General features: G+C 44.5%; 1 protein-coding gene across 1 annotated transcript; it reads left to right on the top strand.

Annotated features, from left to right (window-relative positions):
- The first annotated feature begins 1,420 nt into the window (after nucleotides 1-1,420).
- Nucleotides 1,421-2,349, top strand: LOC131254261 (uncharacterized). Its single transcript, XM_058255251.1, has 2 exons — nucleotides 1,421-1,907; nucleotides 2,216-2,349. Exons 1-2 carry the CDS (start codon nucleotides 1,421-1,423, stop codon nucleotides 2,347-2,349), a joined length of 621 nt encoding a protein of 206 aa, XP_058111234.1.
- The last annotated feature ends 13,783 nt before the right edge of the window (nucleotides 2,350-16,132 follow it).

The following is a 16,132-nucleotide window of genomic DNA, read 5'->3' as shown; positions in this document are numbered from 1 at the left end:
GACACCGTGGTCTAGCTGTCGACCTACGCTGGGGTGACGAGCCTCCCCGTAGTGACCAGTGAGCACACCAGTCTCGTGAGCCGATTATGGTGGTATGGGACACTATATTCATGCTGTCGGCCTACATTGATTGGTGACGAGCCCTTTGTAGTGACCTCGAGCATACCTTGATACTGCATTAAGGCGACGAGCCTTAGAGTAGTAACGAAGGTATGATAGGCGTGCATTGATTGGTGACGAGCCCTTTGCAGCGACCTAGAATCATATGATCGTATGAGATGGCCTAGGACTAACGACCCTAGAATGGATCACTATGTGGAAATTGATATGAGGAAGGTACCTTAGCTTCCCAATTCTGCTATATGAAAAGGACTAATAATAACTTGGTAATCATGTTCATGCACCGCATTGCATGTGCGTGGAAGTCGTTGGCACTGCGGGAGGTTGTCATGCGTAACGTAAGATGAAGATGCTGAGGGAGTGCAAGCGAGGGCATGCATCATTTATACATACATCCTTGCATTAACAAGAGTACTTTAGCTTGTTTAATTGTATTACCTTATCATTACTGCTTGATTGATTTGATATCATGTTAACTTTTACAGTATTGTTCCACTGAGTTGATCACTCACTCCCACGTTCTGGGGCGGTGTTTCAACACCAACCAGACTCTGTCTTAGATGCAGTTGTTGACGCGACCCCTGAGGCAGAGCAGGAGTTCGAGGATGATGAGGCCATGTTTTCTTTTATGCAGTTCTCAAGCAGGTTCATGTGAGCCATGTCCTGTTATGCGGGGATTCTGGGTTTTCTTTTGGAATAGATGATTTCATTTTAATTCTTGTATTTTTGAGATAAACACTTGTATTATGACCTAGCAGAGCATACATACCACAGGGACTTACACATGTACACATATATTTCTTTAAGTCTTCCGCTTGCGATTTTCACTTATCCCTAGATTATGTTTGCAGTTTGGCTTAATCTATTCCATGTTTTATGTACTCTTATAGACAACATACATCCATCATTAAATATGTTGCATTAGTGATGTTTTGAAACTCGGGAGCCGAGTTATGCTTGACCCCCGAATTTCAGGGCGTTACAAGACGATGCCACCCAAGTGGGGCACCCCTGGCCATGGTGCCCCTGGCCGCAGTTCTCATCCTGCTCTAGTGACCCGTTCGACTCGAGTGCTTTCAACTCCCGTCTTAGAGGATCCGATTCTCGAGGTCCCGATTCAGCCTCTGGTTGCACCTGTTCCTCCAGTTGCTCCTGTTCCCCACCAGTTTCCCCATTCGAGCCTGCTGTTTCGGTTACAGAGGATCTAGCTCCATCAGGCGCACCTGTCCCTCCACTCGAGGTGAGTGCTGCTCCTGCTTTCCCGATAATGCAAGTCGGTGCCGAGCATTTTCAGTAGTTGATGCAGCTTGTCGCTGCTGCGTTGAAGAATCATCAACCTGCAGCCATTCCAGTTTCTGAGCAGAGCGATTTACCGCGTGCTAGCACTATTTTCAGAGAGTTTAGGCAACATGACCCTCCGAGATTCAAGGGTGAGCTAGACCCATTTGTCGTCGAGGTTTGGCACACAAAGATAGCAAGGATTTTTTACACGATACAGTGTCCAACAGACCAACGTGTTTCTTTAGCGACCTTTCTTCTCTTGGGCGAGGCCCGTCATTGGTGGTCGTCTGTCATGGGTGGGCCATATTTTGTCTGGACGTGTGAGGAATTCATGGTCCAGAAGTTCTTCCCTGAGCATGTGCGTGAGAGGAGAGCGATGGAGTTTGAGACCCTTGTTCAGGGTGATATGACGGTGTCCCAGTATGAGGCCCGTTTCTTAGAGTTGTCTAGATTTGTTCCTCATCTCACTGGTGATGAGAAGATGAGAGCTCGCTATTTTCAGAATGGTTTGTGTCCCGTTCTACACAGTCGAGTAGTGGGCCATTGTCTGAGGATGTTTGATGAGGTCGTGTATAGGGCCTTGGTATATGAGGAGGATTAGCCTATGATCTAGAGATCTCGAGAGCAGAGTTCCAGTGGAGACCAGAAGAGGAGAGCATCAGCAGGTAGTTACCGTCAACACCATCAATAGAGACAGAGGGGTAGATCTGAGATTAAACAGCCTGTGGCTCTGACAGCAGCTTCATCATCATTAGCGCAGTCAGCCGCCCCATCTTTCATCCCTTTTTCAAGCATTTGCTATGGTTGTGGGCAGACTGGGCATCAGAGGCGCGATTGCCCTCTCCCCTTACAGCAGCAGAGGCCACGATAATTGCCTCCTCCTCATCCTCCTCAGCGTCAGCAGTAGTAGCATCAGTAGCGAGTGCAGCTTCCAGCTCCCGCTCCTAGGGCTCAGCAGCAGAGGCAGCTAAGTAGACCTCCCCAGCAACCACATCAGCAGTAGCAAAGGGGATATCCACATGTTCAGTCCCTGGGTTGAGTATATATCGCAGCTCAGTATCCGCAGTCTTTCGACTTACTTCCCTTGCCAGCTCAGGGCCGATTCTATCCCATGTAGCAGGCACAGGGCCAGGACCCGCAGTCATCGACCAATAGAGTTGTTGACGGTATTCTTCTTGTTTCTACTTGCATTGCATATGTTTTGTTTGATTCTGGTGCCTCCCATTCTTTCGTGGCCGAGCAGTTTTGCCGATCGACAGGTATTCCATCCGAGTCCGCGTCTGAGGCCTTGGCAGTTTCGATTCCCTTGGGGAAGTCTATAGTACTGAACCGTCGCTACCCTTCTTACCCAATGTTAATGGGTGAGATGTTCCTTCCCACCAATCTGTTCATGATGCCGATGGCAGGCTTTGATGTTATCCTGGGTATGGACTGGCTAGCAAAGTATTGTGTTGTCTTGGACTATGCCGTGAGGACAGTCACGTCTCACATTCCTGGCTTGCCAGTGTTCCAGTTTGTCGCCGAGCCCAGAGGAGAGCTGTTGTCAAGTTTGTTGGCTGGAGTCTTGGAGGATTCTGTGGTAGAGTGTATTGAGCAGCTGCCAATTGTTTGTGAGTACCCGGATGTGTTCCACGAGATCTCGGGTTTACCGCCGTGTCGGCAGATTGAGTTCCAGATTAATTTAGTACCCGGTACTGCCCCCATCTCGAAGGCCCCTTATCGAATGACACCGTTGGAGTTGAAGGAACTGTAGGAGCAGTTGGATGAGCTATGGGAGTTGGGTTTTATTCGTCCTAGCAGTTCGCCTTGAGGAGCCTCGGTATTGTTCGTGAAGAAGAAGGATGACTCGTTGCGGCTCTGTGTGGATTACTGCGAGCTCAACAGAGTCACTATCAAGAACCGATACCCGCTTCTCTGTATTGATGATCTGTTCGACCAGTTGTTAGGTGCACAGTATTTTTCTAAGATAGACTTGCGCTCTGGTTACCATCAGATTCGGGTCCGAGAGGAGGACATTCCGAAGACAGCTTTCCGAACGCACTATGATCACTTTGAGTTATAGGTCATATCATTTGGACTGACCAATGCTCCCGCCGTATTTGTGCAGGTGATGAACGAGGTCTTCTGGCCGTTCCTTGATCAGTTCGTGGTGGTGTTCATTGATGATATTCTTGTATATTCGAGGACCCGGGAGGACCATATTGAGCACTTACAGATTATGCTGGAGTCCCTTCGTGCCCACTAGTTATATGTGAAGTTGGAGAAGTGCGAGTTCTGACAGGACGAGGTGAAGTTCCTCAGTCATGTGGTGACGAGGAAGGGTGTCGCTGTGGACCCCTCGAAGGTTGATGCAGTGTGTTAGTGGGGCCAACTCACAAACACGTCCGAGATTCGTAGCTTCCTTATTCTAGCAGGATATTATTGTCAGTTTATCAAGGGTTTCTCCCGTATTGTAGCACTGCTAACCTGGTTGACGCAGAAGGGCGTCGAATTCGTTTGGAGTGACGCTTGTGAGGGGGCTTTTTGGAGTTGAAGGACCGCCTCACGTCCGCTCCTGTTCTCACTCTTCCTGATGGGAGTAAGGGTTTTGTTGTATTTACCGATGCCTCCAACTGGTTTGGGTGGTGTACTGTTGCAGCACGGGAAGCCAGTGGCGTATGCCTCGTGCCAGCTCAAGGTCCATGAGTTGAACTACCCCACCCATGATTTGGAGTTAGCAGTGATTGTCATCGCACTGAAGGTGCGAAGGCATTATCTATATGGGGTCAGGTTTGAGCTCTTCTCAGATCATAAGAGCTTGAAGTATCTATTTTCGTAGTCCAAGTTGCACCTGCGTTAGAGGCGATGGATGAAACTGTTAAAGGATTATGATTTTGACCTTCAGTACCACCCAAGTAAGGTGAATGTGGTTGCGGACTCGCTCAGTCGTCAACCACGAGGCCTGGTGGCACAGATGATAGTTCGACAGTGGTAGATGCTCGAGGATGTTTCGAAGTTTGACTTTGAGTTCGGTCTGCATTCTTCCATTGTTTAGCTTTTGAGCTTGTTGATTCAACCCTCTTTGATTGTTAGGGTGATCGAGGCTTAGCAGACAGACGAGTCACTTCAAGAGTACTGAGCAGAGGCCGCATCCATGGAGCAGTCAGACTAGCAGATTGGTTCCGATGGTGGATTACGCTTCAGAGGCCGATTGTGTGTCCAGGACGTGCCAGAGTTGCATCGTGATCTGATGATCGAGGCACACCGATCGAGACTTACTATTCACCCGAGCTCTATGAAGATGTATAGAGATATAAGGAGGTAGTATTTTTGGCCGGGGATAAAACACCAGATTGCTAGCTTTGTGGCCAAGTGTGACACATGCCAGTGTGTCAAGGCCGATCACTAGAGACCCCCTGGTCCCTTGTAGTCGTTGAGTGTTCTAGTGTGGAAGTGGGAGCATGTGTTGATGGACTTCATCGCAAGTTTGCCAAGGACTCAGCGCGGTCACGATACCATCTGGTTAATTATCGATCGTCTGACGAAGTCAGCTCATTTCATTCTGATGCATGCTTCCTAGACTATGGACCGACTTGCAAAGGTATTCATTGAGGAGATAGTGAGACTGCACGGCATTCCAGTTTAGATCGTTTCTGACCGAGACTCTAGATTTACATCTCAATTTTGGAGGAGTTTCCAGCAGGCGATGGGGACCACTTTGCATCTCAGCACCGCTTATCATTTGCAGATGAATGGGTAGACCGAAAGGGTCAACTAGATCCTTGAGGATATGCTCAAAGCTTATGTGATTGACTTTGCGGGCAGTTGGGATGAGCATTTACGCCTCACTGAGTTCGCGTACAACAATAACTATCAGGAGACTATCGGCATGACTCCTTTTGAGGCACTTTATGGCAGACCGTGCAAATCTCCTAGCTATTAACCTAGGTTAGAGAGCTCCGTCTCTTAGGTCTCGAGCTTGTGCAACAGACGTCGGAGGTTATTGATGTTATTAGGCAGAGGTGCGCACAGCTCAGAGCCAGCAGAAGAGTTTTGCTGATCGTCGACATTGACCCCTCGAGTTTGTAGTTGGGGACATGGTATATCTCAAGGTCTCACCTATGAAAGGCATGGTTCGATTTAGTGTGAAGGGCAAGCTTGCTCCGAGATTCATTGGACCTTTTGAGATTATCGAGAGCATGGGCGCTGTAGCCTACAGGCTTGCCTTATCTCCTGAGTTATCCACGATCCACGACGTGTTCCATGTTTCTATGTTGCGGAAGTGTAGGTCGGACACCATTCCCGTGATTGATTGACAGCCACTCGAGGTCCATGGGGATGCTTCCTACATCAAGCAGTCTGTCTGTATTCTTGATCGGAAGGAGCAAGTCCTCAGGACCAAGGTCATTCCCTTGGTGAAGGTATAATGGGGTCATCATTCGGAGGTCGAGGCATCTTGGGAATGCGAGGCCGAGATTAGAGAGCGCTATCCCCATTTGTTTGATGATTGATTAATATATGATTATTTGTATTTACCTTCCTTACATAATGATTACTATATGATGGTGGTGTTTTGCCTTTTATTGTCCTGGATTAGTCAATTTAAAAGATAAATTTTTTTATTAGTGGGGAGGATTGTTAGACCCGACCCGAGTTTATATGTATGCATGTGTGCTTGTGAGTATGCATTTCGTTCATCTTGGTCTCACTGTCCAACCGGTCGAATTTCGGTGACCCATGACTTTTGGTTAGCATTTTTGGTCTTTCTCAAGTTCGGTCACATTGACCCGACTCGGATCGGCCTGAGACTCATTCCATCTTGTCTATATTGGTGCCGCGGTTCTAATGCCGCGTCCCATGCATTAATCCGAAATGTACATCTCAAGTTATGAGCATCGAACGATATGGGCTATTGATTACATAATTGGTGGAACCCACCATGGTTTACACATTATCCTATGCACATGATGTCACCCTAGGTTGGAATTTCTAAAAGGTTACTACCCTACAACCTTGTCTGTATCTCCCTACTACAATAATCACTTTCTCTACCCTAGGTAAGAGAGGTAATGATTACTTCCCTTAAAAGCCTTATTCCCTCTCTTTCCCTCTCATTTCTCTCTCTATTCTCTTGTTATCTAGTAACTCCAAACGATCCCACCTCCCTCCATTATTCCAACCCCTTCTCCCTCTAATCCCCTCCCATCTAGCCCTTATCACTTCATCTCATCCATTGATTTCTCTTCCCTAGAGCTAGAGGAGCTAGAAGATATAGATTTTGTGAAGAATCCAAGGTGGGTGCTCCCCATTTAATGTACATTCCTTTTTCATGGTGTAGATCCCTTCTTTTCTCTCATTTGCGATTTTCAGGGGTTAAATCCCCATTTAATGTACGTTTGCAATTTACTTTTGTGAATTATATGTTGCTGTCCAGTCTGTCTGAATAGATTCTAGACCATTTTCGGGCTTGATTTTTGATCTGTTGGTGGGAACATTTATGCCATCCAATGCAAGATTGTTGAATACCTATGTCCCACCTATAATCCTACCAAATTTCAGCCCCATCTGACCCTGATTAAGGTTCGAAAGGTGTAGCCCAAGTGACATGGTTAGTCTGTAATTTCTACACTGTTCCAGCAACATATCAGTATGGAATTCCTTACATATAAAATAAATTTTTCACTGGTGGGCCACATCCATGGACCCCAATTTGTAGTACACATATGAGGGGACACAAAAACTATTTTTCCCCAATTTTTAGAGGCCTCTAATCCACCCCATTGGAAGCTCAGATCAGGGCTCTGAAATCTGCACTAAACAGATTTTGGGGACAGTCTGTCTTCTTTAAATCAATTAAAATACTTTTGGTATTCCAAAAATTCTAAAATTTTACAGAGAGGGGTCCCACCTATGGTAGGACCTACCTAAACTTTTTTGGTTTCAACAGATCCCTGTGCACATCGTGGTAAGGGCAGGACTGGCCCACCAGGCTGGGACGCCCAAGTTAAACGGATTTTCTAGACAGTCTGTTTTCTTTAGATTAATTAAAATACTTCTACTATTCTAAAGAAATTTTACAGAGAGGGGGCCCATCCATGGTAGGACCCATATACCATGTTTCAGGGCTAATGGACCCCTGTGTATTTGGTGGCCAGGGCTGGACTGGCCTACCAGGCTAAGACGCCCAGGTTGGGATATCTAGCCATGGCTGGGCCATCCACCCTCCCTTGTGGGCCCATCTTGATGTATTTTTTACCCTACCGTTCATCCATCTATGGTCCATGTGGGACATGGCCCACCTCCCTGAGAATTTTCCATTTTTAGGACCTAATTTAATGTGTTTTTGGGCCAATTGCCCAGGCCCATAGGACCCTTCACCTTGGGACACCCAGGCCCATTGGACTATTGCTGAACTTCCAGTCCAACAGCATGGTCCACCTGTTTTATGTGTGTAATCCAGTCCTCCCACCTGGTGGGACCCATATAGATATGTGTGGGCCACCAAGGAACATATACCTAATTTATATTAATTATTACTGGGCCCCAGCAGGCCTAAAATATAGGCGGGCTGAAAATTCAGCAATGAGCCCAAAATGGCTGCCCCTAGTAGCTTATTATGGGGTAGCATGGCCCACCAAATTAAGGGTGGATTATGCACATAAGATTGCCATTTTTTGAGGTGCCTTTAGGCTTCATTTATGTATGCTTGGACGCCCACCTCCATCGGATTTTATATTGGATCTATGTTCACAATTTTGATTGGCCTTAATAGGCCCATTTATCTTGGAATCTTCTACTTAGTCCCTTAAACTTTGGGCCCGTATCTCTGTAACGCCCTGAAATTTGGGGGTCGAGCATAACTTAGCTCCCGAGTTTCAAAACATCACTTATGCAACATATGTAATGATGAATGTGTGTTGTCTATATTAGTGCATAAAACATGAAGTAGATTAAGCAAACTGCAAACATAATCCAGGGACAGGTGAAATATGCAAGCGGAAGACTGAAGAAATACATATATATATATATAAGTCCCTGAGATATGTATGCTCTGCCAGGTCATAATTACAAGTGTTTGTTTCAAAATACATGTATCAAAATGAAATAAACCACTGCAACAATAACCCTGAATCCCCGTAGCTCAGGACACGGCTCACATGAACCCGCCTGAGAACTGCATAAAGGAGAACGCCTCCTCGTCATCCTCATACTCCTACTCTGCCTCGTGGGTCGCATCATCATCTGCATCTAAGACAAACTCTGGTTGGTATTTAAACACTGTCCCAGAACGTGGGAGTGAGTGATCAACTCAGTGGAACTATATATTAAAAGTTAACATGTTATCAATTCAATCAAGCAATAATGATAAAGCAATACAATCAAACATGTCCTAATTACTCTTGTTAATGCAAGGATGTATGTAGAAATGATGCATGCCCTCGCCTGCACTCCCTCAGCGTCTTCATCTTACGGTACGCATGACAACCTCCCGTAGTGCTCCACAACGCCAAGGCACATGCAATGCGGTGCGTGAACATGATTACCAAGTTGTTATTAGTCCTTTTCATACAGCAGGATTGGGAAGCTAAGGTATCTTCCTTATATCAATTCCCAAACAGTGATCCATTCTAGAGTCGTCAGTCCTAGACAATATCATACGATATTATGGTTCTAGGTCGCTGTAAAGGGCTCGTCACCAATCAATGCATGCCTAATCATACCTTAGTTACTACAATAAGGCTCGTCGCCTCAATGCAGTATCAAGGTATGCTCGAGGTCACTACAAAGGGCTCGTCACCAATCAATGTAGGTCGACAGCACGAATATAGTGTCCCATACCACCATAATCGGATCACGAGTCTGGATTACTCACTGGTCACTACGAGGAGGCTCGTCACCCCAGCGTAGGCCGACAGCTCGACCACGGTTTCCCATACCACCATGCCCAGCTCATGAGTCTTAGTGGATTGAGGTACCATGGTTAACGAGATTGCACTGGTAAGTTTGGTACTCTAGATTCAAACAGTAGCGTCCATACATGGTGAACATCCACCGGGACAATCGGGTTACTTGATGAGCTCGACTAGCACGAGTGCATATTGAGTTGAATGACGTGAAGTGCTCAAACACTCCATGTGGCCAAACTACTACCGATAACTCTAATACGACTCGGGTTCGTCAAACACGTCCTACGTGACGAAAGCGACTTCAGCCTCGAACTCAAAGCTTGTTACCGATTGTCTGGACCATAACGTGGCCCCATACACATTCAACTATAATCGCAAACATATTATAAAATGTAAGATAATGAGAATCCATTCATAAGTAAGGCGGTAAAATTAACAACTTGCATGAAGGAAATCAAACACATAGTTAACATTGATAGTTAGACTAAGAAATTCATGGAGGAAATAGTACATATAAGGAAGTAGTTGGGATTTTATATCTCAACTCCCTCATAATTCACACCTTACTAAATACGAACTTATTCAGGCATTTTCACAAGCACTTAGACTACACTTGGCAACATACATCACATATGTCAGTCATATTACATAGTAGGGCAAATCCTTTTAACAAAGAGTTATCGCATAAATAACAATCATATTCCTACGACAATTAATTATGGCAATCACAACGAAAAATTCCAAATGCATACAAACATTTCCATAAACACATGAATCACACTACTTACAACATAGATTATCTATATACGTAAAACGAAACAGATATCGCATTTGGCATGTGAAATGGAACCCACGTTAATAATAAATCATTGACTAACATTGAAAGCTTTAAAAACCATAACCTTACGAATATAGTCCACACCTTAAACCAAAAATTGCACAACGGATTCGATTTAGATGATAAGTCTTCGTCAATGGTGAATAGGTAACCTAAGGCATGAATTAGATTAGCTACATCAACACTTAAACTATTCTAAGTTCCAAAATAGGTTAGGGTTTAATTGACTTACCCAAAAATGAGATTAGAATCGCCGGAATAACAATCCAGATGTGATGGATTAGGTACGCAGGATAACTGGAAAGAATTCCAAGATGATTCACCAACTTCTCTCTCACTTTCTCTCTCTTTTCCTCTCTCTCTCTCTCTTACCTAGGGTTTGGAAAATTCGTATGGAATTTGAGAGTAAGGGTTTAAGGTCTTTATATAGGCCTAAAATTGATGGAATTAGCCGTAGGGCCAAGGTATACTTAGGTTATAACCAAATCGGGTCTATTTCGATTCAATGGAGCGTTTCTGGAGGTCCTTTTTCTGAATGCGGTCGGACTTAAGCTCACTAATATTGGATCTTAAGCAAGTTAAGTTTTCAGTCCGATTGGGTTTCCAGATCGCTCATGGCAGACCAATTTCAATTCAACGGTCACCGAAACGCGATCAGGGCCACAAGCACTTTGACATGAGTGGGCCATCTTTCTTGATCCGAGGGTGAATTTGGGTCAAAATCCAACAGTTAGAATGCTTATAATCAACACGCAAGTGACACGACACGGATTACTTAAATTCATATTTAATTTCTAAATAAATTCACCTTTCTCACACTTTTCACTCCGAACTCATGCAAATCGTCTCAGGACATCATCTAAACTTGATTTTCGAGGTGATTGTCAAGCCCAACAAGGTGGTTATAATTGTCTAAGTCTATCGCTATCGGACTTTCGATGTGCGGTCTAGGTCCTATACAAAGTTTCCAAGTACTCCCGAGAGCAACTGGATTTAGCGTTGAATCCTAGATTTCAGGGTAATGTAGCACTAACGATTCTACAGGTTTTGGGTCCTACAGATTGTATTTAATGTGGTTAATGCTAATTTTCACAAGTAATCGAGTTTAGCGCTAGTTAATTCACGTTTAATTTCTAAAGGATTGAGTCCTAAGAGAATTCTAGTTGAGGTGGTGCTCGGGTCTTTGTACGGAATTTATCGGGATGTTACAATCTACCCCCCTTAAAGAAAAAATTTTATCCTCAAAATTTGTACCTTTTCATACTCCTCGAGGATCTGAGGGTAATTCTCTCTGACCTCAGCTTCAGTCTCCCAAGTAGCCTCTTCTTCATTGTGATGCGTCCACAACACTTTCACAAGTGGGATGACCTTGCTATGCAGTACCTGCTCCTTCCTATCCAGGATACATGCCGGTCGCAGTACATAGGTGGCATCCTTGCTCAATTGCACTTACTCCCAACTGATAATATGGGAAGGATCAGGAACGTACTTCTTCAACATGGATACATGAAATACGTTATGCACGCCCGTGAGTGGTGTGGGCAAAGCAAGGCAATAGGCTACCGCCCCCACTCGACCCAGTATTTGAAATGGACCAATAAATCTCGACGTGAGCTTCCCCTTCTTACCAAACCGCAGGACTCCCTTCATGGGGGAAACCTTAAGAAATACATGGTCTCTAATCTCAAACCCAAGCGGTCGCCGCCTCGTATCAGCGTAACTCTTCTGCCTGCTCTGGGCAGTCAGAAGTCAACGTCTAATAATGTCGATTTTCTCTGAAGTCGCCTAAACCAACTCTGGGCCAATCAAACTACGCTCACCAACCTCTGCCAAGCAATGCGGTGCTCTACACGGGCGACCATACAATGCCTCATAGGGAGCCATGCCGATACTCGCTTGGAAGCTGTTGTTCTTCCCCATGAAAGAAAGAATGGTGAAAATGAAAAATATGGTCGTAATAAGCTCGAATAGGGCCATGGAAAATGAAAGAAAAGAGGAAAATGGAAGGAATGATGGGGCTTCCATGAATTTGAGACTAAAAGTAGGGATTTGAGTGCTCAAATGGAAAGAAAAGAAATGAAAATCAGCAATGGAGGTGGGTTTTGAGATGGGTAGAGTGAGGGTGCACGAAAATGGAAGAAGAAAGGGTTTGGAGAGGGATTTTTGTGGGGTTGTAAGAGAAATTTTAAGAAAAGGAAAGCTTGGAAGGGTGATTTGTGAAGGAAGGAGGGTTCGGGAGAGGTTATAAACATCCGACCGTGGAGGAGTGGGCCACACTAGGCCCTAGCTGTGTCAGCCCGAGTCGGCCTGCGGGACGGCGAGGGCTCACCGAATCGGCGAGGGCCTCGCTGGTCTCTGAAGTGTTTGGCGAGGGCTCGCTGTTTGAGAGAGGTCCTCCTGTCCCCTGGGTCAGAAAATGATGTGGGTCCCACCCTGGGTCCTCCTAGAAATGCCCCGATTGGGCCCCTAGTCCGTTTCGATTCATTTCGGGTCATTTTGAATAGAACCTGATACAGATTCAAGTTTACCGGATTTTTAACAGCTGGGATGGAATGATACACGGTCTAAACCCATCGATGGATGGTCTAGAAGTGATTTAAGATCGTTGTGTGTGATCAAGAGTGTGCACGGAATCGATCTCGGCGATCATTTTCAGAAAACTTTCGCTGATTGGTGCAATTGGGAATCCTGCATTGTTTCTAGATTTATCTCGCACCCTCCTACGCTAAGGTGGCGTCAGCGTGCGTTGTGTGACTATAACCCAGGTTCGGTTTAATCCAAATCATGCTTTGATACCAACTTGTAACGCCCTGAAATTCGGGGGTCGAGCATAACTCAGCTCTCGAGTTTTAAAACATCACTTATGCAACATATGTAATGATGAATGTGTGTTGTTTATATTAGTGCATAAAACATGAAGTAAATTAAGCCAAACTGCAAATATAATCCAGGGACAGGTGAAATATGCAAGTGGAAGACTGAAGAAATACATACATATATATATAAGTCCCTGAGATATGTATGCTCTGCCAGGTCATAATTACAAGTGTTTGTTTCAAAATACATGTATCAAAATGAAATAAACCACTGCAACAATAACCCTAAATCCCCGTAGCTCAGGACACGGCTCACATGAACCCGCCTGAGAACTGCATAAAGGAGAACGCCTCCTCATCGTCCTCATACTCCTGCTTTGCCTCGTGGGTCGCATCATCATCTGCATCTAAGACAGAGTCTGGTTGGTGTTTAAACACCGTCCTAGAATGTGGGAGTGAGTGATCAACTCAGTGGAACTATACAGTAAAATTTAACATGTTATCAATTTAATCAAGCAGTAATGATAAAGCAATACAATCAAACATGTCTTAATTACTCTTGTTAATGCAAAGATGTATGTAGAAATGATGCATGCCCTCGTCTGCACTCCCTCAGCATCTTCATCTTATGGTACGCATGACAACCTCCCACAGTGCTCCACAACGCCAAGGCACATGCAATGCGGTGCATGAACATGATTACCAAGTTGTTATTAGTCCTTTTCATATAGCAGGATTGGGAAGCTAAGGTACCTTCCTTATATCAATTCCCAAACAGTGATCCATTCTAGGGTCGTCAGTCCTAGACAATCTCATACGATATTATGGTTCTAGGTCGCTGCAAAGGGCTTGTCACCAATCAATGCATGCCTAATCATACCTTAGTTGCTACAATAAGGCTCGTCGCCTCAATGCAGTATCAAGGTATGCTCGAGGTCACTACAAAGGGCTCGTCACCAATCAATGTAGGCCGACCACACGAATATAGTGTCCCATACCACCATAATCGGCTCACGAGTCTGGATTGCTCACTGGTCACTATGGGGAGGCTCGTCACCCCAGCGTAGGCCGACAGCTCGACCACGGTGTCCCATACCACCATGCCCGGCTCATGAGTCTTAGCGGATCGAGGTACCATGGTTAACGGGATTGCACTGGTAAGTTTGGTACCCTAGATTCAAACAGTAGCGTCCATACATGGTGAACATCCACCGGGATAATCGGGTTACTTGACGAGCTCGACTAGCACGAGCGCACGTTGAGTTGAACTACATGAAGTGCACAAACACTCCGTGTGGCCAAGCCACTACCGACAACCCTAATACGACTCGGGTTCGTCAAACACGTCCTACGTGACGAAAGCGACCTCAGCCACGAACTCAAAGGTTGTTACCGATTGCCTAGACCATAATGTGGCCCCATACACATTCAACCATAATAGCAAACATATTATAAAATGCAAGATAACAAGAATCATTCATAAGTAAGGCGGTAAAATTAACAACTTGCATGAAGGAAATCAAACACATAGTTAACATGGATAGTTAGACTAACAAATTCATGGAGGAAATAGTACATATAAGGAAGTAGTTGGGATTTTATATCTCAACTCCCTCATAATTCACACCTTACTAAATACGAACTTATTTAGGCATTTTCACAAGCACTTAGACTACACTTGGCAACATACATCACATATGTCAGGCATATTATATAGTGAGCAAATCCTTTTGAGAAGGAGTTGTCGCATAAATAACAATCATATTCCTATGACAATTAATCATGGCAATCACAACGCCAAATTCCAAATGCATACAAACATTTCCACAAACACATGAATCACACTACTTACAACATAGATTATCTATATACATAAAACGAAACAGATATCGCATTTGGCATGTGAAATGGCACCCACACCAGTAATAAATCATTAACTGACATTGAAAGCTTTGAAAACCATAACCTATACGAATATAGTCCGCACCTTAAACCAGAAATTGCGCAACGGATTCGATTTAGACGATAAGTCTTCGTTAACGGTGAATATGTAACCTAAGGCATGAATTAGATTAGATACATCAACACTTAAACTATTCTAAGTTCCAAAACAGGTTAGGGTTTAATTGACTTATCCAAAAATGAGATTAGAATCGCCGGAATAACGATCCAACTGCGATGGATTAGGTACGCAGGGTAACTGGAAAGAATTCCAAGATGATTCACCAACTTCTCCCTCACTTTCTCTCTTTTCCTCTCTCTCTCTTAGCTAGGGTTTGGAAAATTCGTATGGAATTTAAGAGTGAGGGTTTAAGGTCTTTATATAGGCCTAAAATTGATGGAAATAGCTGCAGGGCCAAGGTATACTTAGGTTATAACCAAATCGGGTCTATTTTGATTCAATGGAGCATTTCTGGAGGTCCTTTTTCTGAATGTGGTCGGACTTAAGCTCACTAATATTGGATCTTAAGCAAGTTAAGTTTTCAGTCCGATCAGGTTTCCAGATCGCTCATGGCGGACCAATTTCAATTCAACGGTCACCAAAACGCGATCAGGGCCACAAGCACTTTAACATGAGTGGGCCATCTTCCTTGATCCGAGGGTGAATTTGGGTCATAATCCAATGGTCAGAATGCTTATAATTGACGTGCAAGCGACACAACATAGATTACTTAAATTCTTATTTAATTTCTAAATAAATTCACCTTTCTTACACTCTTCACTCCGGACTCATGCAAATCATCTCAGGACATCATCTGGACTTGATTTTCGAGGTGATTGTCAAGCCCAACAAGGTGGTCATAATTGTCTAAGTTTATCGCTATCGGACTTTCGACGTACGGTCCAGGTCCGATACAAAGTTTCCAAGTACTCCCGAGAGCAACTGGGTTTAACGTTGAATCCTAAATTTCAGGGTAACGTAGCACTAACGATTCTATAGGTTTTAGGTCTTATAGATCGTATTTAACATGGTTGGTGCTAATTTTCACAAGTAATTGAGTTTAACGCTAGTTAATTCACGTTTAATTTCTAAAGGATTGAGTCCTAAGAGAATTCTAGTTGAGGTGGTGCTCGGGTCTTTATACGAAATTTTTTGGGATGTTACAATCTCACCACTTATTGTGATGGGTTTGTGGGCCATAATGTGTAAGTAGTTGGGCCCTTGACTGCCCACCAAAATAACCTTGTAC

The sequence above is a fragment of the Magnolia sinica genome, chromosome 8, assembly GCF_029962835.1.
Source record: "Magnolia sinica isolate HGM2019 chromosome 8, MsV1, whole genome shotgun sequence".
Classification (NCBI taxonomy): domain Eukaryota; kingdom Viridiplantae; phylum Streptophyta; class Magnoliopsida; order Magnoliales; family Magnoliaceae; genus Magnolia; species Magnolia sinica.
Note: the sequence above shows the minus strand (reverse complement) of the source record. Positions and strands in the feature narration are given on the sequence as shown.